This window comes from Eumetopias jubatus, unplaced genomic scaffold (genome assembly GCF_037043125.1).
Source record: "Eumetopias jubatus isolate StellerSeaLion01/CBP00866 unplaced genomic scaffold, mEumJub1_p1.0 scaffold_10, whole genome shotgun sequence".
NCBI lineage: Eukaryota > Metazoa > Chordata > Mammalia > Carnivora > Otariidae > Eumetopias > Eumetopias jubatus.
Genome location: NW_028274816.1, coordinates 25,919,484 through 25,946,429, shown reverse-complemented (window position 1 = coordinate 25,946,429; position 26,946 = coordinate 25,919,484). Strand labels below are relative to the sequence as shown.

The 26,946-nt window shown below is 49.1% G+C and overlaps 2 protein-coding genes across 6 annotated transcripts; one reads left to right on the top strand and one right to left on the bottom strand.

The window, feature by feature from the left end:
- Positions 1–81: 81 nt before the first annotated feature.
- On the bottom strand, positions 82–7,440 carry TXNL4B (thioredoxin like 4B). 2 transcript variants are annotated; one of them, XM_028097015.2, is made up of 4 exons: positions 7,153–7,440; positions 4,650–4,864; positions 3,151–3,302; positions 82–1,034 (listed from the first exon to the last, which is right to left on the bottom strand). In XM_028097015.2, exons 2-4 carry the CDS (start codon positions 4,779–4,781, stop codon positions 869–871), a joined length of 450 nt encoding a protein of 149 aa, XP_027952816.1. In that variant the 5' UTR covers positions 4,782–4,864; positions 7,153–7,440; the 3' UTR covers positions 82–868. The 2 variants fall into 2 exon arrangements, with proteins under 2 accessions (XP_027952816.1, XP_027952813.1); XM_028097012.2 differs by having other exon boundaries at positions 4,650–4,818.
- A 122-nt stretch (positions 7,441–7,562) lies between these two features.
- DHX38 (DEAH-box helicase 38) lies at positions 7,563–26,051 on the top strand. 4 transcript variants are annotated; one of them, XM_028095387.2, is made up of 28 exons: positions 7,563–7,688; positions 8,998–9,086; positions 9,859–10,198; positions 10,543–10,730; positions 11,381–11,482; positions 12,556–12,703; positions 12,861–12,979; positions 13,141–13,217; positions 13,650–13,805; positions 14,326–14,487; positions 14,681–14,788; positions 15,169–15,281; positions 16,863–17,000; positions 17,396–17,582; positions 17,718–17,903; positions 18,295–18,435; positions 18,780–18,890; positions 18,980–19,096; positions 19,279–19,386; positions 19,796–19,908; positions 20,277–20,485; positions 20,579–20,733; positions 21,153–21,308; positions 21,405–21,539; positions 21,730–21,855; positions 22,370–22,465; positions 24,040–24,161; positions 25,567–26,051. In XM_028095387.2, exons 3-28 carry the CDS (start codon positions 9,876–9,878, stop codon positions 25,649–25,651), a joined length of 3,681 nt encoding a protein of 1,226 aa, XP_027951188.1. In that variant the 5' UTR covers positions 7,563–7,688; positions 8,998–9,086; positions 9,859–9,875; the 3' UTR covers positions 25,652–26,051. The 4 variants fall into 4 exon arrangements, with proteins under 4 accessions (XP_027951188.1, XP_027951198.1, XP_027951179.1 ...); XM_028095378.2 differs by lacking the exon at positions 7,563–7,688 and adding an exon at positions 7,698–7,816; XM_028095397.2 differs by lacking the exon at positions 8,998–9,086.
- The last annotated feature ends 895 nt before the right edge of the window (positions 26,052–26,946 follow it).

Sequence of the window (26,946 nt, the reverse complement as noted above, 5' to 3'; positions counted from 1 at the left end):
TGGATGGTAAAGGTTCAAGGTCTCATTTCTTGGGCTATTTCATAACATAAAAACTAGTAAAATGAGCAAACCGAGATACTGTTTTATTTCTTTAACGATTTTATTTATTTGACAGAGACAGAGAGATAGTGAGAGCAGGAACACAAGCAGGGGGAGTGGGAGAGGGAGAAGCAGGCTTCCCACCGAGCAGGGAGCCCAATGCGGGGCTCGATCCCAGGACCCTGGGACCATGACCTGAGCTGAAGGCAGACGCTTAACCGACTGAGCCACCCAGGCGCCCCCTGGGATACTGTTTTAAAAGTCTAAGCCAGAAAGTTTCCAAAATAAAACAAATTTGCCCACTCTCAGTAGAGAATCATTTATCCAAGAGAAACAAGGATAACGGGACTGGAGATGGGAGAGCACGTGATAAATATGTGCGCGGAGGAATGGGCGAGGGGGAGCGTGTGTGTACATCTAGGGTACAAAAGAAGTATTTCTGTTCTTGTGGGAATGGATTTTCTATTTTACTTGTGTATCAAGTATACATAGTTAAACTGTACTAGGCAACGTTTAGAAGGATTCTGTACCATCTTAAGGAATAAGGAGAAGCACAATATAGATTTATAAAATCACACTGGGAAAATGGACCACGGTTGTCTTGACTGCTCTGAGGTTTGCAGGGAGTAGACATTTCAGCACCCATCCCTGCTAATCATGGTACCAGTGTGGCCTTCTACTTGGGGGCGGGGTATTTTCTGTCCAAGTCAGACCTCTTCTCTGCTGGGACGCTGAGCACCTTTCTGAAGGACTCCAGGAAGACAGCATAGCTGGATTCAGGTACTGCTTCAAGATGTGCCTTTGTCTTCAACTTTCAGTAGTAAATGTGCTAAATGTCTTGATAGAGGAGGTCATATTTGGGAATATTCTTGGGATCAATAGGACTTTGGACAATAAGTTTTCCCCTCATCGCTCCTCGATAAATTACTTCAATCAGATCTATGAAGTCCTGCTTAGTTTTGAAACTTCCCACAAACTTAGTGTGATCTGGAGACCTAGAGAGCACAGAAGAAAAACAACCTTGCTCAGAACTTTGGGCGATTACTCGCTGCAGACCTTCAGGAACAACAAAATGAATCGCAGCTCTGTAACTTTCTTCTCATCGGGGAGACTTAAGACATGAAGCCTGACATTGATTTCTCTGGTTGCAATTACTGGGCCCATCTGATATAGGACTAAAGCCAGTGCCGTCGGCCACTGGGGTGGCATGTGAGCCCTATCATGCGAAGAGCCTCCGCTTCAAAATCTATTTTCATCACTTCTTAGCTCTGTATCCAGTAGAATTGCCTGGACGCTGGCATGGGCATGGTCTGCTGCTGCTGCTGTTGGCTACACTGTGTAAAGACGACTGGTCATCGTCTCTGAGTTGCCCTCACTTACACTTTTGAGTGGTGGGTATGAAATCTCTGTTTTTTATTTTTTTACTATTTCAAACTTCAAGTATGTTAATTGTAGAAACTTTTTAGAAAAACAAAATTACCAGTGAGGCCAGAGGCTGCATGTCGGCGCATGTCCTTCCAATCTGCGCGCACGCGTGTGTATATGTAGATGCATTTTTTTCAAAATCATGGCAATTATATCATGCAAACTATTTTGTAATGTGCTTTTCCAACCCACATATAACCTGTTTCTTTCAAAGTCATTAAACTTGCATCCACAACGTTACACGAAATTGATATCTAGTATCCCTCTCTGGACATCTACGTTCTTTCTATGTATTTTGCTTTCTAAATAATGGTGGGATGAATATTCAGGCAGCCAATTTTGCCCACTTTCACGATTATTTTTCCTTCAGAGAAATTCCTGGAAATGCTATCGCAGGGTTAAAAATTTTACTTTTTTTTCTTTTGAGAGAGAGAGAGTGCACAAGCGGGGGGTGGATGGGGAGGAGGTGGGAGGGAAAGGGTCTCAAGCAGACTCTGTGCTGAGCCTGGAGTCTGACACAGGGCTCAGTCCCACGATGCTGAGAGCAGCAACTGGGCCGAAATCAAGAGCTGGATGCTCAACTGACTGAGCCACCCAGGTGCCCCCCAAATTTTACAGACTTTTAAAATGGTAAATAGTGTCATAAATCACCCTTGAAAAAGATTGCACCAAAATAATACTCACATCAACTGTATCCTAGGTGAATAAATAGCTTTAAAATACTTAAAACAGGTAATATTTAACGCATTTTCAGAAAGATAATGACAGAACAGGTACAGAGATCTAAACAAGCAGACACCTCACCCACAGCAAGAAATGGTAAGAACTACGGGCACACGGAAAATACATGTTAAGTATTAGGATGCTGACTGGATGCCGTGGAGGGTGTTAAAGATTTCACAGCGCTTATTCTTGACAGAGTTGGTTGAAGAATGTCTTCAAAACCTTCTGAGTTATATGTTAAGAAAAAAGAAAAAGAAGAGAGCAGGAGGGGAAGAATGAAGGGGAGTAAGTCGGAGGGGGAGACGAACCATGAGAGACGATGGACTCTGAAAAACAAACTGAGGGTTCTAGAGGGGAGGGGGGTGGGGGGATGGGTTAGCCTGGTGATGGGTATTAAAGAGGGCACGTTCTGCGTGGAGCACCGGGTGTTATGCACAATCAATGAATCATGGCACACTACATCAAAAACTAGTGATGTAACGTATGGTGATTAACATAATAAAAAAATTAAAGAAAAAAAACAAAAAAAAAACCTTCTGAGTGGCAGAAGAGAGGACAGTCGGCCAGAGAGAAGCATGTCTTAGTTTGCTGGAACACTTCTTTTCAAAAGCAGCCAACCAGTCCCAGAAGTTTAAGTACACTGACATATTTTGTTTTAAATGAAATTCCTGGGAAACTTTTAAAAAAGCTGTTCTGTATTTTCTACACTGAAGGATGGTCAGTGCTTCCCAAATTGTACAAATCTTTCCTACTTCAGTAGGAGGTTAAAATCTGCCAATTGCGCTGGAAACCCTCTCTTTTTTGCAGCCAAGTTTCACGTAACAAATGAGAGCATCAGCTGAGCAAAGAGCAGCAACATTAGGCTCACAAGGCCACCGGCACAGGCAGGTAGGCGACTTACCGCAATTACTCGGGGAAAACAAACTCCCACTGCCATAGTTACGTCAAGTCAATCGAACTTACCCGTAATCCACTTTCATATGCTGCCCATTGAAGAAAAACACAGTAGATGGAATATAACTGATGTCAAAATAGTGCGTGTAAACGGGAGTTCGGTCCACATCTACCAGATATATGGCAGCCATTTTACTCAGGCCAGAATAGGTCTTAGAAAGCTGCAAATAGAGAGTGACAGGTAGGTCACAATACGAGAGGCAGCTAAGGTTTCTTCTGTGAAACTTTTTACTGGGATATTCTGTTTGAAAGATACTCCTGGGGCGAGAATCTCTCCTGAGTTCCACATTAGACACAGTATAACCTTATCATTCAGAGTCTGAGTCTCTGTTGGTAGACTTGTGAGAGGTCCCTGGGAAAACTGTGTGAATACATTTTTTAAAAATGCATTTAAAAAAAAAATCTGGTTTTGGTAGTAAAGTTTTTATAAACTTTTTGTGGATTTATAAAATCCATGTTCACTTAAACAAAAACAACTCAGAAGTATGTACTGTGCACTGAAATTCCCCCAAATCTCTTTCCTTCCAATTCCCCCATGAATGATAATTATAATAAAAATAGTGAAGACTTGCATGGCAGTTATTATGTGCTAAGTGTCCTTAGCGCTTTACACTTGTTAACTCATTTACTCCTTACAACATTCCTATGAGGTTATTATAGTCTCCATTTCTTAGATGAAGAAACTGAGGTAATCTGCCTCCAGTCACACAGCTAGTAAACAATACAGCTAGGAATTGAACTCGGGCAGCCTGGCTCCATGATATTCCCTCTCCTCTATGGCTGAGGGTATAATCCTCTGGCCCTTTCCCCCCTCAGGTTAACATATCACACGCTCATTTTTAATCACAGTAATAAAGATTCTTATACAGGATCCACATCATGGGTAGCAGCAATAGAGATGCTGGGAAGAGGTCTCAGTACTGGGGTAAGTCTCTCTCCATAATAAAAAGAGACAGGAATAAACCCATTCTGTCTCATACTCCCCTCCCTACTCATCAGAGTATGAAGATGTGTTATGAAATCAGAGATTATCATCAGGCACACAGTGGAGGCAACACACTAGAAAAGCTTATCTGCAGGCAGAGAAAATGAAGTTCAAACCCCAGCTCTGCAGGTTAGTGGTTTTGTCCTGTGGGCAGTCACCCGATCTCCCTGGCTGGCATTCATCTCCCCCCATGGGAATAGTTAATTGTCCCACTGTTGTGAGCACCAAGTAAAATAATGTTCAGATTCTTGTTAGTAGTGTTTCTGGTCCTCCACGGCTTTGCTGGTGAAACTGAACTTGGATGGCTGCTGGTGGGCAAGGACATCTAGGACAGATTCAGCACAATCAGAGACTTGGGGGCCCAGCTCAGGGCAGGTACACGACCAGCTCCTGGTGAAAGTGTGCCAACAAATGAAAAGCTGTGTCTCTGGGCCTGACCGCTCCCTTCCAAGCACTCTGTAGATATTGAAGAGAGAATATACAGATTTTTAATAAAAACCATTTATTTAAAAAATTCACTTACTATATCATCTAGCTGCAGACAGACAGGATCCTCATCTCTCCCAAACCGGAGGACCAACACCTTCTCTGCAGTACTTTTTATTGCTTGGTCTACTTCTTTTTTGCTAGTTAGCTTGGGCAATAGGAAGCTCATCTTGAAATAATCCAAACAGTAATCCTCACTGTCAGTTCTGAAATATAGTTGCAATATTTAAAGACAGCGTAAGTGCATGCCTCCTAATTAAAAAAAAAAAAAAACTTAATTTTTGGAGTAGGTAATATACATACATTTTATTCCCAGAGGAAAAAATGGTTTCATACAACAAAGTATCAAAGTAAAAGGAAAACACTATAAGGCACAAACTGGTGGCAAGTCCACCAGCTTAAAAACAAACAATATAGAAATGTACACTGTGAAAAATCTCCCTCCCTGTCTGCCCTCAACTGGCTCCGTTTGCACTAGCCTATTTCTCCCCACACACCACGTAGCTACTTTCATTAGCTTCTCATGTATCTTCCAGTTTTGTTATGCATTTACAGGAAAATACAATATGCATTCCTATGTTTCCCTCTTTTGCCCCAAAGATAGCCTATTCTATCTGCCAGTGTGCCAGCAGGAAAAAGATGACATTCTCAAATTTGAAGAGATTATATGAAGACAACAGGGTACAGTGCTGTACTTCAGCTAGTAAGAGCAGGGTGCTGTTCCTATCCCTAGGCCTGAAGGGGCCATGGGAGGGAGCAGTTGGCAGAAGTGCGTGGTGGGGACTGTGGGGGTGCAAAAGGCCCTTGTATAAGGAGTCAGCCTGCAGTAAAGGGATGCAGCCACTCTTCTCCCTCCCTCTGATCTGCTAATGCACCCACAGGCTGACTCAAACTGGAACCAGACGGCAGGGGAGATGCAGAAGGCAGCCCAGTCTCCTGGTCCCAGAGCAGTCTAGAGAAGGAGGAAGAGTGGAGCTGGAGAGGCAAATGACAGATGTCCAGCACACATATTTTACCCACTCTTCTGCACCTTGCGGTGTTTTACCTAACATGTGAAGATCTTTCCATATCCCTAACACACACAGTCACAGCGACATACTATTTCATGCATGGACCATATGTTTTATTTTTTTAAAAAGATTTTATTTATTTCTTTGAGATAGAGTGAGACAGAGCATGAGCAAGGGGGAGGGGCAAAGTGAGAGGGAGAAGCAGACTCCCCTGCTGAGCAGGGAGCCTGATGAGGGGCTTGATACCTGAGCCGAAGGCACACACCCAACTGACTCAGCCACCCAGGCGCCCCTGTACCATACTTTTTAAAGTCTTTTACTTACGGAGTATTATCATGAGTCCTGGCTTAAAAGATTCTTGGTGCATACCTTACTAGATGCACCTCACCACTTGGCAAACAGATCACTTAAGGGTGTGTGTGACAACTACACACAAAAAATAAGTCATAAAATACTGAGATAGAAGGGATCTAATCCAATCCCCTCATTTTACAGACTTGTTTGCCTACCGTTTTGGTTCTAGCTACAACAAGGACTAGAATCCAAGCCACCAAATTTCTAATGCAGTGTTCCTTCGGCTATATTAAGTTAGGAAAAAAATAAAAAAAATTTTTAGAAGACTATTTATTTGACAGAGAGAGACATAGCAAGAGATGGAACACAAGCAGGGGCAGTGGGAGAGGGAATTCAAATAGCACCTTCAGTATGTTACTGATAAAGAGGAAGTGAGGGGAGGGGAAAGCTGTCCACGGGGGTGAGGGGCCTGGATAATTGTTGGAAGAGAGGAAAACTGATGCCACACCTAAGAATATGTTCATAGCAAAGAATACCAACAGAGACTTCACAAAAGAAGAGGTACAAACGGACAAAGCTTGAACCTTTGGAAAGTTAAGCTTTACTGGTAAACAAAGAAAAGCAAATTAGAAGATTATTTGACAAAGGCATTAAATTGGTAAAGCGAAACAATAATGCAAGGGTGTGAACGGACACGCATTTCATTGTCCCCGCTGGAAGGCAGGGAAGCAAAACTTTTCTAGGAAGAAAACCATCTGAGCAACAATTCCATTTCCGAGAATTAATTCGACACGTCTACAAATATTTATGTAGAAAAGATATTATCATATTCTTAGTGGTGAAAAACTGGAAACAACCTAAATGGCCCAAAACAGGGGACTGGAAAAACAAACGACAGGACAGTCCTGCAACATATTATTACACGGCCAAAATATTGTGTTATAAATGAGTATTTCAGATACTGAAAGGTTCTCATGATAAAGTTATAAAACAGTATACAAAGTGTGATTCCACTGCTGTACAAAAACCTAAATATAATACAAATGTATACGTTTGCATATAAAAACTGGAAAAAAATACCCCCAAATACCATCAGTGGTCACCTCTGCGAGTGAACAGACAGGAGAGAGCGTTTCTTTTTCCAAAATAGTCAAGATAAATAAACATACATATATTTAACGAAGCCCGTGGTTGGGCTACTCCTGGCCCACAACTGCTACGGAAAACGATACTTACTTTATTCGTACAAGTCACTTCCCTCTCTTCCACTTCAGGACTGTCCGCAACCCTGACCCCTTCTCCAAACAAGGTAGGACGCCAGCTACTCCTACGCCAGCGGTAACCGACAGTAACCCAGCCGCTACTGCTTAGCAACTCTCGGCTGACCGCTTAAGAAAACGGAAACGGAAAAGAAAACGCACAGGCGCAGTAGGTAAACCTGCGGTCGATCTCAATAGTCCAACAAGCCGAAGCGGTTATTCTACTCCGAGCCCACTTGGCTCGGTTTCGGCCGGAAGCCGTAGAGTCACTTCCGCCCTTATTAAAAATGGCCGATCTCCTCCCCTCACCCTCCCTTTCCTCCCGCCTTTCAGACTAACTGTGATTGGTCGCGACGAGACTCGGAAGTGAAGTGTGTCTGAGCCGAGTCCCAGAGGAGGACACTCTAGCCTTGAGTGCTTGGTCGCTTTTTGTCCCACACTCGGAGCGGGGAATCGGCGTTTTCCGGGCTGCACTCGATGGTATCTTTGGACAGATAGAGGGGATCGCGCAAGGTATTATGGGACAATAATGGCCGCGTTTAAGGTTTATGTCTGGCTCTCTAAGGCGGTCTGAGTGAGGGGTGGTGGTGCCGGCGCCCCAGAATCTGGGGCAGAAGGTCCCGAGAGTCGGGCTTGGTGAGGTGAGTGTGCCTTCTTCCTTCCTGACCTGCCCTTCGCCAATCATGGCAGCTCCAGGCGGGGGATATCGGTCCTTCGCTCAGGTTCCTGCCCGGGTTTGCAAAGTCTCTTCCCTGTCACCCAACTTGCCTTTCTCACCTTAGGGATGCTGCGCCGCTCAGGCCTTCCCCATCCTTTCTCCTTGATCTGGTCAGATCCGGCTGTCTGGCGCGGCCTCACGGAGGTGCAAGGATGCTGTCCAGGGGTCACCCTGCACCCTTCTTCAGGCTTCTGCATTAGTCCCCTCCCAGGCAGAGGCTGAGCCCAAGTAGGGATCCTGTGTCTTCCTTTTCTCCGTCATAGTGGTATCTTTACTAGGTGATCTCTACTAGAAGCCGAGGATTTTTGTCTGTTTTGTTCTCTGTTCTATTCCTCTTGCCCAAAACAGCAACTGGCTCACAGAAGGCAGTCGATGAAAAATTGTTGAATGAGTAAATCTAGTTTTTCTAATTTTTTTTTTATCCTATGTGGCTTCTTTGTCATTTATCATTCTCCGGAATCCAGCCCCTTAACGCCTTATTTGTTCTCAGCAGCTAATTAACTCTTGTCAGATGCCTTACCCTGGGTTGTTGGTCTGTTCCTTTGCTGTCTCTAGAAATGTTTGGCTTCCCATTCTCCATTCATCAGTTTAAATTCATTCATCCATTCCTCAAACGTTTATTTTGCTTGGCACTGGGTACAGCAACAGCAAGACAGACAAGGTTGTCTTTTTCACATTATAGGAGTATATTTTATAGTTCAGACTACTGCTGACCAGAACACATATGTGTTTACCTTCTTATTTAGATTTCCTCACATGCACACAGATGTCACCAATATGCAGCTCTCCCTTTTCTCTTCTGCCTGATGGCATTTTTCAAAATGCAACTCTTGTGTCTATGTTCGTATTATGTGTCCAGTATGTTTGGCGTTATTTCTCTATAGAGCCGTGCATGTTAGTTAGAGCTGGACAAAACATTCTGGATTCCGGTGGTACCCTGCACCTTGACAGTTCCTTTGCTTCACTGACTTGTTGAAAGGGGAATTATCCAAGCATGCAGAAATCAGTGTATGTTTATAAGTGAATGGTATATAATGGGAGGTAAAGAGGAATTTGTTACAAGTTGAGTGCCAGAAAATCTTACAGTCACCTTAATACTTTCAGGAACACCATTTCATAATGAAACCTAGTGTTTCTCATCAATATTTTTGGTGAACGTGGATTGTCATTAAACAGATTTCATCTGCTGTGAGGTAATTCTTTTCTACAACCACAACTGGTCCCAATAAAGCCATTAATGTAAGGATCACATGGATGGTAGCCTTCTACCCCAATCTGCCTACTCTACTGTACCTGTAGTTTAAAGGGAGGGAGAAGTAGAACAACTCAGGTAGAAAATGTTGAGCCCCATTGGTATATAGGAGCACAGCAAGTAAAATAATGTAACACCTTTATGTAACACTATATACTTACAGAGGGCTTTCACATACACTCTTGTGTTTGATTCTCACAATAACTCCATGGATTAGATAGGGCAAAAGGTATTTCTGTTTTACAGATATAGAAATTATGCCTAACCAAACATTAATTTTTTTGCTTACAATCATACAAGTAGAAAATGTCAAAAGCTTGCATTCTAGTTGAGGATTCTGACTTAAAATCTAGTGGTGTTTCCCCTACAGTCCCTTTCTAGATGCTTTGATGTTCTAGCAAGTGCCCCTTAGTGAGGTCTGTTCTTGCCTGGATGATACCCTCTTGGATCCTGGTGTTTGGTGGGTGTGCGAGTGTGTGCGTGTGCGAGTGTGTGTGTGTCTATTTCTGATGTGTGTTGGGGTGGGAGTCGGGATCTTTTGAGGTTGTCATTGACTTGATGGAAAGGTCTTGGTAAGAGGTAGCTAAACAAAGCCTGGTCTTGATGGGGAGGTTAGCCCCCTGAATATACTTCTAACTACAGTTATCCTGGGTCATAGCAGAGTTGAACCTTCTCTTACCTCCAGTACCAAATGGGTGGTCTCCCTTCCCCAGACATCCCAGAGTCTGTCATGGAGGACACCAGCGAGGATGCCTCCATCCATCGATTGGAAGGCACTGATCTGGATTCTCAGGTTGGCGGTCTTATTTGCAAGACCAAAAGTGCAGCCAGTGAGCAGCACGTCTTCAAGGCCCCTGCCCCCCGCCCTTCCTTGCTGGGGCTGGACTTGTTAGCTTCCCTGAAGCGAAGAGAGCGAGAGGAGAAGGACGATGGGGAGGACAAGAAGAAGTCCAGAATCTCCTCCTACAAGGACTGGGAGGAGAGCAGGGACGACCAGAGGGACGCCGAGGAGGAGGGCAGTGACCAAGCGGGCCGACATAGCCGAAAGGACAGGTAAAGGCGTTAGGGTGGGTTGACGCAAAGGGAACGAGAACGGCGGCCAGAAAATAACATCTCATGTTTATTTCCGTTTTCTTGTTGCATCTGTAGACCTTGGTGATTTTATTATGATCCTGTAGTATCTAAGGTAGATAGGAATTGGTGTTTTCTTCAAATTGGTGGGGAACAGTCAAAGGCGACTAAAGAGAGGGTGGGGGTTAGAAGTGTTTTGGGTTGTTGCCATAAGTAAGCCTGTGGGGAGGTAAAGTGCAGAAGGACAGGTCAGCCAGCCAGAGGTCTGGGGGCGAGGGTTTTCCCCTATAGAAAGGGCCTTTTACTAGTTGCCCTCCCTGTTTCAGACATTATCGATCTGCTCGGGTAGAGACTCCGTCCCATCCTGGTGGTGTGAGTGAAGAGTTCTGGGAACGCAGTCGGCAGAGAGAGCGGGAGCGGCGGGAACATGGTGTCTATGCCTCGTCCAAAGAAGAAAAGGATCGGAAGAAAGAGAGATCAAGGGATCGAGACTGTGACCGCAAGAGAGACAGAGGTAACCGGTCGGCGTAGTTCCTATAGCCAGTTGAACATTTGAATTAACACGTCAGCCTCTTTCCTATTGCAGGAGTTTTTCTAATGCACAATAATTAGGGAGCCCTGTTGGTTTTGATTGTGTCAGGATTGGGAATAGCAGGCAGCTTAAGAACTGTTACTTGCAACAAAGCTGCTTTGCTTGAGTGTGTGGTCCTCGTTTTATTACAATTGGTGGTAAAGGTGATAACGGGTAATTTGTGTAAGAAACCAGAATATACAGCAGTTTTGGTGAAAGAGAAAGGACAGTGCTGGGGAGCAAAGCTAGACATAAAATCCAACGCTGGCTTTGCTCAGTGTGGTTGTAAGTTTTATAGTTTATAGACTTGTAACTATTAAACGGCTATTCACTGTAGACTTATAACTATTGTTTTTTGAATTCTTGCAGGAAAATAACTGTTACTGTGAGTTTGAAACTTTCTAGCCAGTAACTATTTTTTCCCCTTGAAAGAATGGGGATATGTGAGTTTCAGGAGCCCATGGATCGCATTAGAGCAGTGCAGGTTGCACCTGTGAGTGAGTGGGGGAGGCCTGTCCTTTCTCTAGGGTGAAGACGGGTGGAAGTTAGGATGGGACACATACATCCTGAGCTCTGTGTGTGGCTCTTGACAGATGAGCGGGATAGAAGCAGACACAGCAGCAGATCCGAGCGAGATGGAGGGTCAGAGCGCAGTAGAAGAAATGAACCGGAGAGCCCGAGACACCGACCTAAAGGTAGACTGAGCTGTCACTTATGGTGACTTGTGGGGGATCGAGTTTTGTATAAAAGGTGGGGTGAGCGAATCCCGTCCTCAGTTGATTTGCTGTGGGCAGAGTCAGAATTGCTGATTCCACCATGAACTTCTTGGAATACTTGGTTCTGAGTCAGGTGGGGAGGCCCTGGACCTGTCGAGATGGATCTGCTCCTTTAAGCTGATAGGCTGGTTGGCTGAATGGCCACTTTGCCAAATGGCAGGAAAGAATAGGGAGCTGGGGAAGAGGATTTATTAAAAATAATTATTTATATCCAAGAGTAGTATGTTTGCTGAGAGAAATTGGCTGTTCCTTCAAATGTTATAAACACACTTAAAAAAAAAAAAGAAAAATGTTATAAACCCATGAAAACTGGACCATTAAAATCCAGGTATCTTTAAAAACTGTCCAAACCATGTTAAATCTGTTACAAATAGTTAGGTGTTACAAATAGATACAAAGCTTATACTTTATAAAGAAATCTGGGGGGCGCCTGGGTGGTTCAGTCGTTAAGCGTCTGCCTTCGGCTCAGGTCATGATCCCAGGGTCCTGGGATCGAGCCCCGCATTGGGCTCCCTGCTCCGCGGGAAGCCTGCTTCTCCCTCTCCCACTCCCCCTGCTTGTGTTCCCTCTCTCGCTGTGTCTCTCTCTCTGTCAAATAAATAAAATCTTTAAAAAAATAAAATAAAACAAAGGTTTTGGAATTAAGACAAAGGAAATGTTATTTTTGGTTCAGTCATTTATGAGCTTTAATTTTCTTAGCCTTTAAAATGGTCATAATTAGGGGCGCCTGGGTGGCTTAGTCGTTAAGCGTCTGCCTTCGGCTCAGGTCATGGTCCCAGGGTCCTGGGATCGAGCCCCGCATCGGGCTCCCTGCTCCCTCTCCCACTCCCCCTGCTCGTGTTCCCTCTCTCTCTGTGTCTCTGTCAAATAAATAAATAAAATCTTAAAAAAAACAAAAAGAAATGTGGGGAATTGACTTTTGGCTGATAGCTCTAGAGCCGTGTCCTGGTTAGGTTAGATGTTTCCCGTGGTTGTGTTCTTTGTGGCCCCAGACGCGGCGACCCCTTCAAGGTCTACCTGGGAGGAAGAGGACAGTGGCTATGGCTCCTCAAGGCGCTCGCAGTGGGAATCGCCCTCCCCAACGCCTTCCTATCGGGATTCTGAGCGGAGCCATCGACAGTCCAGCCGCGATCGGGATAGGTGACGTCCTGGGCAGAGCAGCCCGGTTTCCCTGGGTGGCTGGCACAGGGTGGACGTGAGGAGGGCAAAGGGATCTGGGCTGGGAGAGCAGATGGCAGCTGGGGAACACATCCCAGCTTAGTGACTACGCAGTGATGCTGGTTATACTGTTGCCCAGGTCTTTGAGGAGCAGGTATTCAGATGACACACCTCTGCCAACCCCGTCCTACAAATACAACGAGTGGGCCGATGACAGAAGACACCTGGGGTCCACGCCGCGTCTGTCCAGGGGCCGAGGTAAGGCAGGGAGGGAGGAGGGTGCAGGAAAGCAGGATGGCTCGTCCCGCTGAGGCCGAGCAAAGCTGTACTCTGGAGCGGTGCAGCTCTGCAGGGCTGTTGGTGGCCGCTGGGGATAAGCTGGGGTCGTTGGGACTGACCTGCTACGTGTTCTCCTTCAGGAAGACGCGAGGATGGCGAAGAGGGAATTTCTTTTGACACGGAAGAGGAACGGCAGCAATGGGAGGATGACCAGAGGGTAAAAGCTTGACATCTTTGAGGGGCTGAACGAGGGGTGGTGGCCCTCTGTAGGCGAGTGGGCAGAGTGACGCGTCAGTGGAAGTGGACTTTGATGACAGAGGGTAACACAGGGCAGTCTTGGGAGCTAAGCCCCATTCAGTCCCGAAGCCCTGGAATCTTTACGGAGGCACGGGCTCCGTGGTGACACTTCTCACTGGATGCAGGGCTGACCTAACTTTTTAGTTAAATGCTGGTGCCACCGTGTGGTAGACGTAAGAAGTGCCGTCACGAGTCAGTCCCCGCAGTTCTCTAGAAGGCTCCCCTTCCAGCAGGGTGGCCCTTCCCCGTCCCTGTCATCGCAGCAGTGACTTAGCAGACATCTCTTCTCTGGCCTTGTCCTCGTAAGCTCCATCTGTCCCTCGTTCTCACTGCTTTGTCCCCTCTGCTGCAGCAAGCGGACCGGGATTGGTACATGATGGACGAGGGGTATGATGAGTTCCATAATCCCCTGGCCTACTCCTCGGAGGATTACGTGAGAAGGCGGGAGCAGCACCTGCATAAACAGAAGCAGAAGCGCATTTCGGCTCAGCGGAGGCAGATCAACGAGGTGGGCTGCCCTCAGTGGTCGGAGCCGACTCAGCCGGAGTCGGGGGCGCGCGGTGGTAGCACAGCTCGCCTCCCCGTCGCTGCCGTCCCGGCTGTCGCTGTACCTCTGGAGGCAGAGAGGGGTGGGCGTGGAACCTTTCTGCAGCTTCAGATAAACTCCCAACTCCTAACTTCTTTCTTTTGCAGTCCTTCCTTGAGGGCTGCCGTGGATGGGAAGTGATAGGGTGGGTGCTGGCTGTGTGTTCTTTGTGTCTCTGAGTGGGGCTGGGGACACTCGCCATGTGTCTGTCCGTATAGAGTTTCTGACTTAGATATCAAGGGCTGCGCCTTGGAAAAAATACTGCAGGTGATTTGGGATCAGGGACTCTGCTTTCTAAGGAGCTGCAGGGTACAGAGGCCCGGGACACCTCTCTGGTGCCCCCTGGCCCTTCTGTCAGGACTTGATGGGTGGACTTGCCTGGTGACCTTTCAGGATGCCTTTTGGTTGCAGTCTGAGTGTGCCTCCTGTTGTGTTGTCACAGGATAATGAGCGCTGGGAGACCAACCGCATGCTCACCAGTGGGGTGGTCCATCGGCTGGAGGTGGACGAGGACTTCGAGGAGGACAGCGCGGCCAAGGTGCACCTCATGGTGCATAACCTGGTTCCTCCCTTTCTTGACGGGCGCATTGTCTTCACCAAGCAGGTGAGGCCCCCGGGGCCTGAGAGAAGCCAGCTCAGATGGAACTGAAGTGAACAAAGGAAAAAGAGGGGGAAAAAAGGCCTCCCGCCTGATAGGGCAGCAGTGTGTTCCATTTACTGGGGCTGCTATGAAGTGGACCTTCCTGTTGAGTTTAACCATTAGTGGGGAACTTCTCTTTTTGCTCAACCTTCTGCAGCCAGAGCCCGTGATTCCAGTCAAGGATGCCACTTCAGACCTGGCCATTATTGCTCGGAAAGGCAGTCAAACAGTGCGGAAGCACAGGGAGCAGAAGGAACGCAAAAAGGTTGGTTTCTTGTCATTTGGGGTTAGGGAGTCTCTTTTGTGGTTTTTTTTTGGGGGGGGTCTTTCTTTTTTCTTTTTAGAAATTGTGTTAGATCTCATAGATAGGGTTCCTTTTGGAAGTTTGAGGGCACTCACAGAGCAAGAAAGAGCTGTTGGAGGAGGGCATTGTGTTTCTCCACCAGGGCCTTACTGAAGACAACCGCAGGGCCTGATGCTTGGGGAGCTTGCGGTTGAAATGGGGAAGCAGGCTCAGTGCCACTGCTGCCTTGTGGGAATTTACCACCTGCTGGATTGAAGCGTCTTGTCAAGTGGGATTGATTTTCCATTGACCGCAGTCGTGTTACACGATGGAGCCGACTTACGTTTTTTAATTTTTTTCAGGCTCAACACAAACATTGGGAGCTGGCTGGAACCAAGCTAGGAGATATCATGGGTGTCAAAAAAGAGGAAGAGCCAGATAAAGCTCTGACAGAAGACGGTAAAGTGGACTATAGGTAGGAGTCTTGGTCAGCAACCAGGCTGTCTCCAAAGACTGGGGCCCTCCAGGACACTTGCTGGCGAACAGATAGAATCTGTGGTTTGTGAATAGGAAAGTCATGTCGCTTTGGGTCTTCTGGTCCCTTCTGGTCCCTTCCTCCTGGTCTTTCTCTCCTACCGTCTTCAGTTTTTCCTAGATATTATTCCTCCTGCCATCACTGCTACTGTTGTAGGGACAGCCTCTCCCTGCCGGCATTAAACACCTCCCACATACTCGCTCCCTGAGGTCTCACGACAGTCCCATGGGGTAGGTGCTCTCCTTTCCATGTCCCGTGTGCAGAGCATGAGGCTCAGGGAGGTTAAGTAGCTGGTTTGAGGTCACCCAGCTAATAAATGGTGGCGTGATGATTAGACCTGGGTAGTGGAGCTTTGGAGCCCGGCTGCTCTACGTAAGTGTATTTCAGATGTCCAGTATTAGAAGGTGGGCTTTGCCCCCTTAGGTTTCAGTTTAATGGAAGGAGGAGCTATTTTTAACAGTGGTTTGGAAAGAGAAAGGATTGTCCTATCAGAGAGTGACGTCCCTGTTCATAGAGATATTTAAGCAGATGGTAGAGAGCTGCTTATTGGGGTTCCCACCTTGGGTAGATGGCTGGACTCAAATGTCCCTCGCCAGTCTCATCCTCTGAACATTCTAAAGTCTTGTCGAACCGGCATCCAAGTGAATAGTTCTCTGTACCCCTGTGAGAAATGACCCAAATGAGGAGTCAGTACTACCAGTCAGCCTTTGTTAGCTTGTAATTAATGTAGTCCCTTAGGCATTGACTCTTAGCTGACCAGGAGTGATGGTGAAACTAGAAATACCGCTCGCAGAGCATGGGGTGGGCCTGCAGGGGACAAGTCTCTCGTGGGGAGGCCGGGTGGCGGAGATGTGGCCTTCGGCAGCATGGAACCACTCCCTATTTGCTGTGCAGTCTGGGGAGACTCACGTAGTACTTCTGAGTCTAGGCCTATGTGCATGTGTCAGATATTTGCATGCTTCCAGTAGAAACTGTTGGTTAATACTCAATGGGTGTGTTTGTTCTTATAATTCTTTGAAAATGAAGCTGTTCAGACTATGCCATCTTGCCCAGAGCAGAGGGTAGAGGTCTGAGCCTGGTCAGGACTCTGCAGCCTCGCCGCCTCCTTTTAGCCCTTCACGCTTCATGCAGAAATCAAACCCCCCCCACCCCACCCCTGTATTCTGTACAAGATCACGACCCGGTGATTTCAGCTCCTCTTTAGGGCCTTTCAGCTCTTCTTTAGGGCCGAGATTTGGCCCGTTTGCTAATCTGAACTCCTGTGAGTCATACTGACCCCTGTCTGACCTGAGGGTGCTGGCTATGTTGTGGATGATGGCTGCTCAGACGGCAGCGCCAGTTCCTGAGGCCAGAGGAGATGAGGATCATCTCAGATTACCTGGCTGCACTGGGGTCTCAGAGATTTCTTGCATCTTGTTGTGGTGGTTCTTGTTCTTGGGTGTCAGAAGAAGGGCAGGGACCCCGTCAGGAAGAACAACGTGGGAAATTGTGCAGGGTGTTTAGGCTGCTCTGTGTTCTCAGGACAGAGCAGAAGTTTGCAGATCACATGAAGAAAAAGAGCGAAGCCAGCAGTGAATTTGCCAAAAAGAAGTCTATTCTGGAGCAGCGGCAGTACCTGCCCATCTTTGCTGTGCAGCAAGAACTACTGACTATCATTAGGTAATCCCTTCCTGGGGCCTGGGAGGACCACAAGGGAATCAGGTTCCCCTTTGTCCCTTGTGTTGACTCAGTAGCTCTTTTGCTTTGGGGCACTGCATCTGATGGAGAAGACAGAGAATTTTTTCTTATGTGACACAGGTGCCCTGGGCTACTTTGCCTGAAGCAGGCAAAACAGCATTGTTTTGTTAGAGTTCACTTCTTTAAACCCTGTCGTCTTTGAGACTTTCTAGAAGATGTCTTGGTTCTGGGCTGTTTTCCTAAGGAAGCCCACCTTTCTAAGCAGGCGTGCTCCTCGCCTAGCCAGATGTGGGCATAGGAGGTGGCCCTGTCTTGTTGGAGGCTCACAGGTGACTTCCACTCAGCCCGCCTTGCGCTTCGTGTTCTCTCCCTTGTAGAGATAACAGCATTGTGATCGTGGTTGGAGAGACAGGGAGTGGTAAGACCACTCAGCTGACACAGTACTTGCATGAAGATGGTTACACGGACTACGGGATGATCGGGTGCACCCAGCCTCGGCGTGTGGCTGCCATGTCTGTGGCCAAGAGAGTCAGTGAAGAAATGGGGGGAAACCTCGGTGAGGAGGTGAGTGGGCGTGCACGCTGAGCCGTGCGGCTTCCATCCATCTGAGCTGATCTGCTAAGGCCTGGACCCAGCACGGGGTGTGCCAGCAGCGAGCTGGGGCCCAGGGCTTCTGAGCCCTTTCTCTCTGACCTTCAGGTGGGTTATGCCATCCGCTTTGAAGACTGCACGTCAGAAAACACCTTGATCAAATACATGACGGACGGGATCCTGCTCCGGGAGTCGCTCCGGGAAGCGGACCTGGATCACTACAGTGCCATCATCATGGACGAGGCCCATGAGCGCTCCCTCAACACTGATGTGCTCTTTGGGCTGCTCCGGGAGGTGAATAAGGGCTGTGGGGTACAGTCCGTCTGCACCCCTGGGGCTTTGAGCAGCGCACTGTTGTAGTTAGTGACCCAGGTGCTCCAGGCGGGCTGGGCTCTCGCCTGGGAGGCTGAGGGGGGTCTCTGACAGGCCAGAGTGTCCCTTGAGGCCTCCAGGCTGTCAGGTTCAGACCTGGTGTTGTAGTTCACTCTGTTCTTGCTCAGCTGAGTGAATCATGGTTCTCTTGGCTCTGGCTCCCTGGCTTCAGTCTTCAGCATTCTTAAGAGTCTAATGTGCTGCTCCATCAGCTTCAGCCTGTTTCATTTGGGAGTAATGTTGGTGAGAGTGGGGGGCGGGTGCCAAGGGTTCCAAATCTCTGGGGAAGCCTCAGACTGACCTCTTCTCTTAGGTGGTGGCTCGGCGTTCAGACCTGAAGCTCATTGTCACGTCAGCCACTATGGATGCAGAGAAATTTGCTGCCTTTTTTGGGAATGTTCCCATCTTCCACATCCCTGGTCGTACCTTCCCTGTTGACATTCTCTTCAGCAAGGTACTGAGGCCTCCTTTTTTGAACTGATCCTGACCTCTGATGAGAACCCATCTGGAGGGCAACGGTTAGGGTACTGATTTGGGAAAGTTTTGTCGGTACCATGGGGCAGATGGTGCAACCTGCACCTCTAGGGCTCAGAGATAAAGGGCTGTACCCTGGGGGAGGTTTACTTTTATTAGAGCAGAAGTGCAGGGCCCAGGGAGGGCAGGCAGGCCCATCTGTAGCCCTGAACGTCCACCCCCTCTAGCCCCACACCAGCGACTGGCCACTGGTTCCCAGAGGGGTGCCGGCCGGCATTTCCCTTGATAACTTTCCTCTGACCGTGACCCTGGTTGGTGTTGCAGACCCCACAGGAGGACTACGTGGAGGCCGCAGTGAAGCAGTCCTTACAGGTGCACCTGTCAGGGGCCCCTGGGGACATCCTTATCTTCATGCCTGGCCAAGAGGACATTGAGGTGTGTGACTTGGTCATGACTGTGATGAATGGGTAGTGTCCTGCCTGTGAGGGGCTCTGGTGTCTCATGGCTCCTCTCTCTGCCCTCAGGTGACCTCAGACCAGATTGTGGAACATCTGGAGGAACTGGAGAATGCACCTGCCTTGGCCGTGCTGCCCATCTACTCCCAGCTGCCGTCTGACCTCCAGGCTAAAATCTTCCAGAAGGTGTGACACCAAGAAAGTCTGTCCTGGGTCCCCACCCTTGGGTCTCCCTGGATTCTCCCCAGGGAGGACAAGAGAGAGAGAGTGTTACTTTTTGGCAAGGGTGGGGGTGCTTTTTTCCCTGTGGAGTCTTTCCTACCTGTGGGCCTACAGCCTGCCCCCCTGTACATCCTGCCCGGCACTAGGCTCCAGATGGCGTTCGGAAGTGTATCGTTGCCACCAACATTGCTGAGACGTCTCTGACTGTGGACGGCATCATGTTTGTTATTGACTCTGGTTATTGCAAATTAAAGGTAAAGGAAGACATGGGCACTGGGGCCATGGGCCATCACCCACAGTAACTCAGTCGGTGGGAGGGCAGGCCCCGGGTCGTCAGCCCTTCATGGGGGGATGGACTCAGAAGTGCTGGTGCTATTTCGGAGGCTAACATTTGAGTGCTGATTTTGCCATGCACTTGACTGATTTAATCCTTGTGATAACGCCACGAAGTAGATGATTTAATAACTCAATAGAGATCACAGAGCTGATATTTGTGGGGGAGATTTCTTAAGGTTCCCAGCTTCAAAAGGACGGCTGCCTACATTGCTAGAACACTATGCTCTGTGATGTGTAGCAGCCTGGGCTTGTCTCTCTTTGTCTCAGGGCTGCCTCCCTGTTGCCCCTTGCTCTCTCCTTCATCAGCTCTTTTCTGTCCCCTCCAAGGTCTTCAACCCCAGGATTGGCATGGATGCTCTGCAGATCTACCCCATCAGCCAGGCCAATGCCAACCAGAGGTCGGGGCGCGCTGGCAGGACGGGCCCAGGTCAGTGTTTCAGGTAGGAGCCCTGTGCTAGCCGGCTTTCTGGGGCGGTGCTGGGATGGCAGAGTGTAGAGCTGGGGTGGCGGGCACTGGACTGTGAGCCCACACAGGGATGCCGGCCCCAGGATCCCTGAGGCTGGGCAGTGGTGGCAGGACTGCCACGTGTTGGTCTTCTCATCAGCAGCGGCCTTGGCAGGCAGCTGTGAGCTCTGAGCGGCTTCAGGTTTCTGGCAGCCCCGCGTGGCAGGCGCCCGCACCGGAGCACAGCACTTTGCTTCGAGGTGCCAGGAGAGTTGGGACGGCGTGGCTCCTCCACCGTGGGGATGCCCGTGCAGGCGCCAGGCCTGTCGGAGACTCAGCAGGGCCCGGTGCTCTCCCCGGCAGGCTCTATACCCAGAGCGCCTACAAGAACGAGCTCCTGACCACCACAGTGCCTGAGATCCAGAGGACCAACCTGGCCAACGTGGTGCTGCTGCTCAAGTCCCTCGGCGTGCAGGACCTGCTGCAGTTCCACTTCATGGACCCGCCGCCCGAGGACAACATGCTCAATTCCATGTATCAGCTCTGGATCCTAGGGGCCCTGGACAATACCGGTGCGCGCGCCCCAGCGGCCGGGAGAGACATGGGGTTCGCTCTCTCTTGACCTCACTGTGTCGCCTCAATGTCCGGATTTGCTCCTCTCCCAGGCGGTCTGACCTCGACGGGGCGGCTGATGGTGGAGTTCCCGCTGGACCCGGCGCTGTCCAAGATGCTGATCGTGTCCTGCGACATGGGCTGCAGCTCGGAGATCCTGCTCATCGTGTCCATGCTCTCCGTGCCGGCCATCTTCTACCGGCCCAAGGTGGGCGCGCGGCGGCCACGCTCCTCCTGCCCCAGCGGCGGCCCCTCGGTGACGGGGCTTGAGGAGGGACTGGAGGGGACCGGTTTCTTTCTGTATCGTTAACGTGGGGTGGAGGGACAGGAGGCCAAAGAGTAATCTTGCTGTCTTCCGGTACACAGGCTGGGGCGAGGGAAAGCTGGGCGAGATCAGGGGTTCTCAGTGATTTGGAAATTGGCAGGAGCGTTTGTTATCTTCTAGGACAGTTGTGTCAGAGCCCTCCCATTTTAGAATAAATATTTTGTCATAAGCTATGTTACTTTCCCTGTGTTGTCCAGGTAACACATCAGTGCGTTTGAAGTTGCGTGTGCAGGCAAGCGCAGGGTCTTGTCAGCGGGCCTGGACTCCCTGTGCTCAGAGTAAAGGTCCTTTTTCCTTCCCAGGGCCGAGAGGAGGAAAGCGATCAGATCCGGGAGAAGTTTGCTGTCCCTGAGAGTGATCATTTGACCTACCTGAATGTCTACCTGCAGTGGAAAAATAATAATTACTCCACCATCTGGTGTAACGATCATTTTATCCATGCCAAGGCCATGCGGAAGGTAAGGGCAGTAGCCCGATGAGCAGGCTGTTGGGGCGAGGGGTGGTAGGGAGGAAGAGGCGGGCGCCATCCTTCTCTGCCCCGGGTCTTGCTCTAGGTCCGGGAGGTGCGGGCTCAGCTCAAGGACATCATGGTACAGCAGCGGATGAGCCTGGCCTCGTGTGGCACTGACTGGGACATCGTCCGGAAGTGTATCTGTGCCGCCTATTTCCACCAGGCAGCCAAGCTCAAGGTGAGCCCAAAGGAGCCCGGTTGAGGCCACTTCCTGGTCTGATAATTGTTTCAGGGCAAAGTTCTTTCTCAAAAGCCCTGCAGATCTGGGCTTTCCCCACCAAGGCCTGTGTCAAGACAAGGGATGGAGTGGCTGCCCACGTGAGCGGCGATTTCTTGATGTGGGGCTACCAGTTTTGTCTCTTCCCTAGGGAATTGGGGAGTATGTGAATATCCGGACAGGAATGCCCTGCCACCTGCACCCCACCAGCTCCCTCTTTGGAATGGGCTACACCCCAGACTACATAGTGTATCATGAGCTGGTCATGACCACCAAGGTGAGTCTTTTCCAACAGAGCTGGCATGACATAGGCCTATCTTGCTGGGCCAGGCCTTTGCAACCCTTCATTGCTTTCCGGTATGAGCTTTGAGCTCGGGAGAGGCCACATATGTTGCTTTGAGGGGAGTTGAGATTGGTTTTCAGCTGGGTTTGGGGGAAGCTTACGTAGAATTAACCTTTAGTAGACAGTGGCCTCAGCTGCACCAGCGGGATTGTTCCGTTTCCTGCCTCGGATAAGCAACCCCTCTTGGTGTCATTAGAAGGGCCTTCTGAGGGGCTAGGCCTTTTCTCTTGGATTCTAGGGGGCATCTTTTCAAGCATGGAGGAGGAATTTGAATGGGAGAAAGGATGAAAATTGCAGTGTCTGGGGCTTATGTCTGCCTTTTTCAGCCTCAGAGGGCTGGGGGTTGGGCCCTTCCCACATGGGTCCTGATTGTGGAACTGCTGTGGGAAGGACAGCCCAAAGCATTGGACCTTCTGTGACCACCACTTTGTGATCCTTCTGCCTGCAGGAGTACATGCAGTGTGTGACCGCTGTGGATGGAGAGTGGCTGGCGGAGCTGGGCCCCATGTTCTACAGTGTGAAACAGGCAGGAAAGTCTCGGCAGGTAAGGATCCTGCACTTGCCATGGAGGTTCTGCTTGCTTGTGGACCCATTGTCCCCTCAGCCTGCTATTGAAGACATGTCAGCATCTGACCACTACCCTCTTAACTTCTCTCTCAAACACAAAAGCTGTGGTCAAGCCAGGTTGGTCTGTTAGATTTCCCCTGTCTGCTCCGGTTGCTTGGTCTGCCTAGCGTTCTTTTTTTTTTTTTAATAAAGATTTTATTTACTTATTTAAAGAGAGGGAGAGAGAGCACAGAGCCTGATGCGGGACTTGATCCCATGACCCTGAGACCATGACCTGAGCTGAAATCAAGAGTTGGGCGCTTAACCAACTGAGCCACCTTGTCCTTTAAAAAAAAATGAAAACAAAAAACCTTATTATTGGAAAGTGCAAATATTCATAAAAGTGTAAAAAACAGTATAGGGAGCCATCATGAATTCGTCACCTGCTCTCCATAATGATCAACATTGGTCAATCTGGTTTGGCTTTTTCCTACCCTCCTCCACACACTTTTTTCTTTCCTGGAAAAATTTTAAAGCATATTTCAGACACATTATTTCACCAGTAAAAGCTTGAGTAAGCATCTCAAAAAGGACTTACTTGTTTTCAAAATGTAATGTTTATGCCATTGTTGCTTAACGGAATTAATCCTTAATGTTATCTAAGTCTCCAGTCCTTATTCATATTTCTCCTTTTATGCCAAAGATAACTTTTTATGATTGATCTGCTTGGATTAGGATCCAAATATTACAGTTAGTTATATGTGTTAAGTCTTTCATTCTAGAAAATGTTCTGCCCCCATTCTTTATTATGGTATTGATTTATCGGAGAAACCAGGTCACTTGTAGAATGTTCACATTCTGTATTTGGCCGATTGCTTTTTTGTGATGGCGTTTAACTTGTGCCTCTATCCCATGTTATTTCTACAAACTCATAATTAATCTCAAGGCCTGATGGGATTCAGGTTTAGCTGTTTTGGGCGAAGATGCATAAATGCATGTGGTGTTGTGAACATCCTTTTAGATGCTGTCAGGAAGGTAAGGTCTGGTGGTCCCACTTTTGGAAAGGATGCTGAGACTGGTCAGTGGTTCTGCCCGATCCCTCCAGTAGAAGTTCTCTAGCCTCTACTCCATCTCCTCACGGTCTCACTGTCCGTGGACGGCCACTGCCTAGAGCTAGGATGTAGGGCTCCAGAAGGTGGCAGGGCTCTTGTCAGTACTGTCTGCGCTGGGCCTGCACACATCTTCCTTATGTGTGTTCTTCCCAGCCACGTGGTCATGTCTTCCCAGTGTCCTGTACCTCCTGGCATCACTGTGCCCTTGGTAAGAGAGTGAAAGTGCTTACTGAATTGAGTGGAGTGCGGAGATGTGACAGGGTTTGGACTGAATCGTGCAGTGTCTGTCTTGACTCGAGGAGAACAGGCTTTGGCCTCAAAAGACAAGGCTGCCTTGGTGTTGGGGCAGGGAGCCATGTGGCCCCGGCTCTGGGAGCTGGCCCAGAGAACAGAGCACCTGGCTTATGAGGCTTCCTCACCTTCCTCACCAGGCTCCCCGATACGTCTCCCTCTTTTCTAGGAGAACCGCCGACGGGCCAAAGAGGAAGCCTCTGCCATGGAGGAGGAGATGGCGCTGGCTGAGGAGCAGCTGCGAGCCCGGCGGCAGGAGCAGGAAAAGCGCAGCCCCCTCGGCAGTGTCAGGTGAGCTTCGGCCTCGGGACCCCGGCTGGGATGGAGCCTGTCCGTGGGAGGCTCTGGGGACCAGCCCGAGAGACCAAGCAGCTCCCGACGCAGGGTCGCGATCTAAGAGAAGTTGAGCGTAGGGCTGAATGGGGACAGAAATTGACCAGTCCCACATGGAGGCATGGGAGGGGTTCCAGATGCACCGTCACGGGTGGTGATACATCTGCCTGGTCACTGTCACGTTGTACTAGGCCTGCGGTGGTCTGGAGAAGTTCCAGCTTCACTGACAAGCGAGGACTTGGAAATCATGGTGCGGATGGGAGGGGAGCCTTGGAGTCTTGGGCTTCTGTGTCTCTGCTGGTGCCCGAAGTTAGGTCAGACTTCACAGGTGAAGGGCACAGTTCTCCACAAGACTGCCTTCATGTCAGACACCAGCTGCAAGTTGAGGGGTTGCCAAAGGTCACTCTCACTTCTGACCAATTTGCTACAAATTTGGGGATCCCCATGGACTCCCCCACATTCGATAATTTGCTAGAGTAACTCACAGAACTCAGGAAAGTACTCTTATTTACGATTACAATTTTATTATAGCTGAAGCCTACAAATCAGAACCAGCCCAAGGGAGAGACACAGAGTGAGGTCTGCGATGGTCCCACATACGAAGCATCCGTTGTCCTCAGGGCTGCATTACCCTCCTGGCATGTTGGTGCGTGATAGTGTGCACAGAGCATTGCCAGCCAGGGAAGCCTCAGTCCAGAGCTTCGATGTCCAGAGTTTTATTGGGGTTTCATTCATGGGCATGAATGGTTGAGTAAGCATCTATGTGATTGACTCACCTCTCTAGCCTCCTTCTTTCCGCAGAGGCTGGGCTGACCACAAGGCTCAAAGTACAGCCCTCATCCTGAATCATCTTGTTAGGAGAAATTATCAGATGTGGTCTGAGGGCCCACCGGGAGTAACAGAGACATTCAGTCCCTTGGGAAATCCCAAGGGTTTAGAGATTACCTCCCAGGACCTGGGGACAGGTGCATGGGTGGTTCATTGGTAGAATTCTCGCCTGTCAGGACCTGGGGACAAAGGCCAGCTAGATTCTTTATTAGACAGGTGGAGTGGCAGCCTGGTGAGGTGGCTGGAAGGCTACCTCCATAGCTCACTTAATAGGTATGAAAGGGATTGTTAAAAAATCTACCTCCCAACCATCCTTGGTGGATATCAGAATGAGGTGATATTTTATTCTGCTCCTCATTACAAATGAGGATGGCAGTGGGGTTGGGAATGTGTTGGGGGAGAAGACCCTTCAGGCCCAAAGCCTGCTCACGCACCAGTTAGAATAGCAGCAAGGCCTCGGGTTCCACGTCCTCATGTACATCCTGGTTGGAGTGAGCAGCAGCGTGATTCCTCATCCCTCCTTCTGTGTCTCCAGGTCTACAAAGATCTACACTCCAGGCCGGAAGGAGCAAGGGGAACCCATGACCCCTCGCCGCACACCAGCCCGCTTTGGGCTCTGAGCTGAAGCTTTCCCTGCAGAGGATGCAGCCACGTATTAAGTCCTGAGCCCTGTGGCTAGAGCACCCGGGGCCTGCCACAAAACCCTTTCATCTCTGCGCTTTCATCTGTGTACATCATGGCCCCTGGGGGAAGCTCCTGCAGGAGCTAGCTCAGCAACAGAGGGAGGAGGAGCTCCTCAGTGCAGGCCAGGGGTGCGGGGCAGCTGAGAGCTGTCAGGGCCGTGAGAGGGGGCCGGACCCATTGTATCCAAATAAACCATTCCTGGGATGCTTGGTGTATAAATGACTTGGCCGTGACTATGGTTTTTTTAAATTCTGTGTAAAGCAGCAAAATAGAGCTAGAGGGAATTGTAATTTGGTTATAATTCAGGATTTGGAAATAAATTTATTGTTTGTAAAATGTTATTGCATTTCAGACTGTTCCTTTTTCCCTCACTGCCCTCATCACGTAATAAGAAAATGGGCAGAACTCCAACTTGACTTTCCTTGGGTGGATCCTTCTAAAACAGCTCGCCTATTTCTGTTCTCCAGGTAGCGCCTCTCTGAGGAGGGTTGGCAGGGTGGGACATAGCTGGCAGGGAGGGATAATGGCCTGGGGCCCTGGGCAGACCAAACTCGGAGGGTGCCTTGCTCTTCCCCAGGCTGGGGGGCAGGGCAAGGCTGGCCAAATGGCCAAGTGGGAAGGAGGTGAGCAGCCGCGCACCCTCTGCCCTTCCCCGGTGGTGTGTTGGCTGCTGTATTGCTCAGAATGGCAGAAGTTTCTACTCTGCATGTGAAAGGGTGACGTATTGGCAAAAATAGTATAAAATATTGCTTATTGATTTTCACATAAAAGATGATCCTTGTTGGATCATCTAGTCTTTTCTCTTGTTAAGCAGCTTATATCTGCTGAGGTGGCTTTTTGGGTATTTGGCCCTTTGCATCACCCACAGCCCTTGTTTTATGATGCCGTGTTGGGGGTGGGCCTTCTGCCAGGTGTGCTGGTTGCAAGGTTCTGTGTTGGGGCTGAATCACCGATGGGCTTGGCTGGGAGCTCAGAAGCACATCGATCCCAGGCCAGCAGAGCTCAGCTCCAGCCTCTTGGGTCATGCTGCTGACTATTACTTCTGTTTCCTTCCTCACTTTATTCCTGGGATGTGAATTTAAAATTTAAGTCAGTTTTATGGATGAGTTTGGAAGCCTGGCTTTGCCAGCCAGCACCAGCTACCACCTCTGCTTCCATTCTTTTTACCTCTAACTGCCTTTATTGGGAATTCAGGTAGAAACTGACTTTTCATGGCTCTGGAGTGAAGAGA

What these genes read in the sequence shown, in the direction of transcription:
- TXNL4B (XM_028097015.2), bottom strand. Translation starts at nt 4,781, where the DNA reads ATGAGCTTCCTATTGCCCAAGCTAACTAGCAAAAAAGAAGTAGACCAA. An exon ending in GTCTGCAGCTAGATGATATA is followed by an intron (nt 3,303 to 4,649) that starts GTAAGTGAATTT and finishes CTCTATTTGCAG; the next exon opens with CTTTCTAAGACCTATTCTGG. An exon ending in CATATGAAAGTGGATTACGG is followed by an intron (nt 1,035 to 3,150) that starts GTAAGTTCGATT and finishes TGTGCTCTCTAG; the next exon opens with GTCTCCAGATCACACTAAGT.
- DHX38 (XM_028095397.2), top strand. Translation starts at nt 9,876, where the DNA reads ATGGAGGACACCAGCGAGGATGCCTCCATCCATCGATTGGAAGGCACT. An exon ending in GCGTCTGTCCAGGGGCCGAG is followed by an intron (nt 12,980 to 13,140) that starts GTAAGGCAGGGA and finishes GTTCTCCTTCAG; the next exon opens with GAAGACGCGAGGATGGCGAA. An exon ending in AGGGGCCCTGGACAATACCG is followed by an intron (nt 20,486 to 20,578) that starts GTGCGCGCGCCC and finishes CTCCTCTCCCAG; the next exon opens with GCGGTCTGACCTCGACGGGG.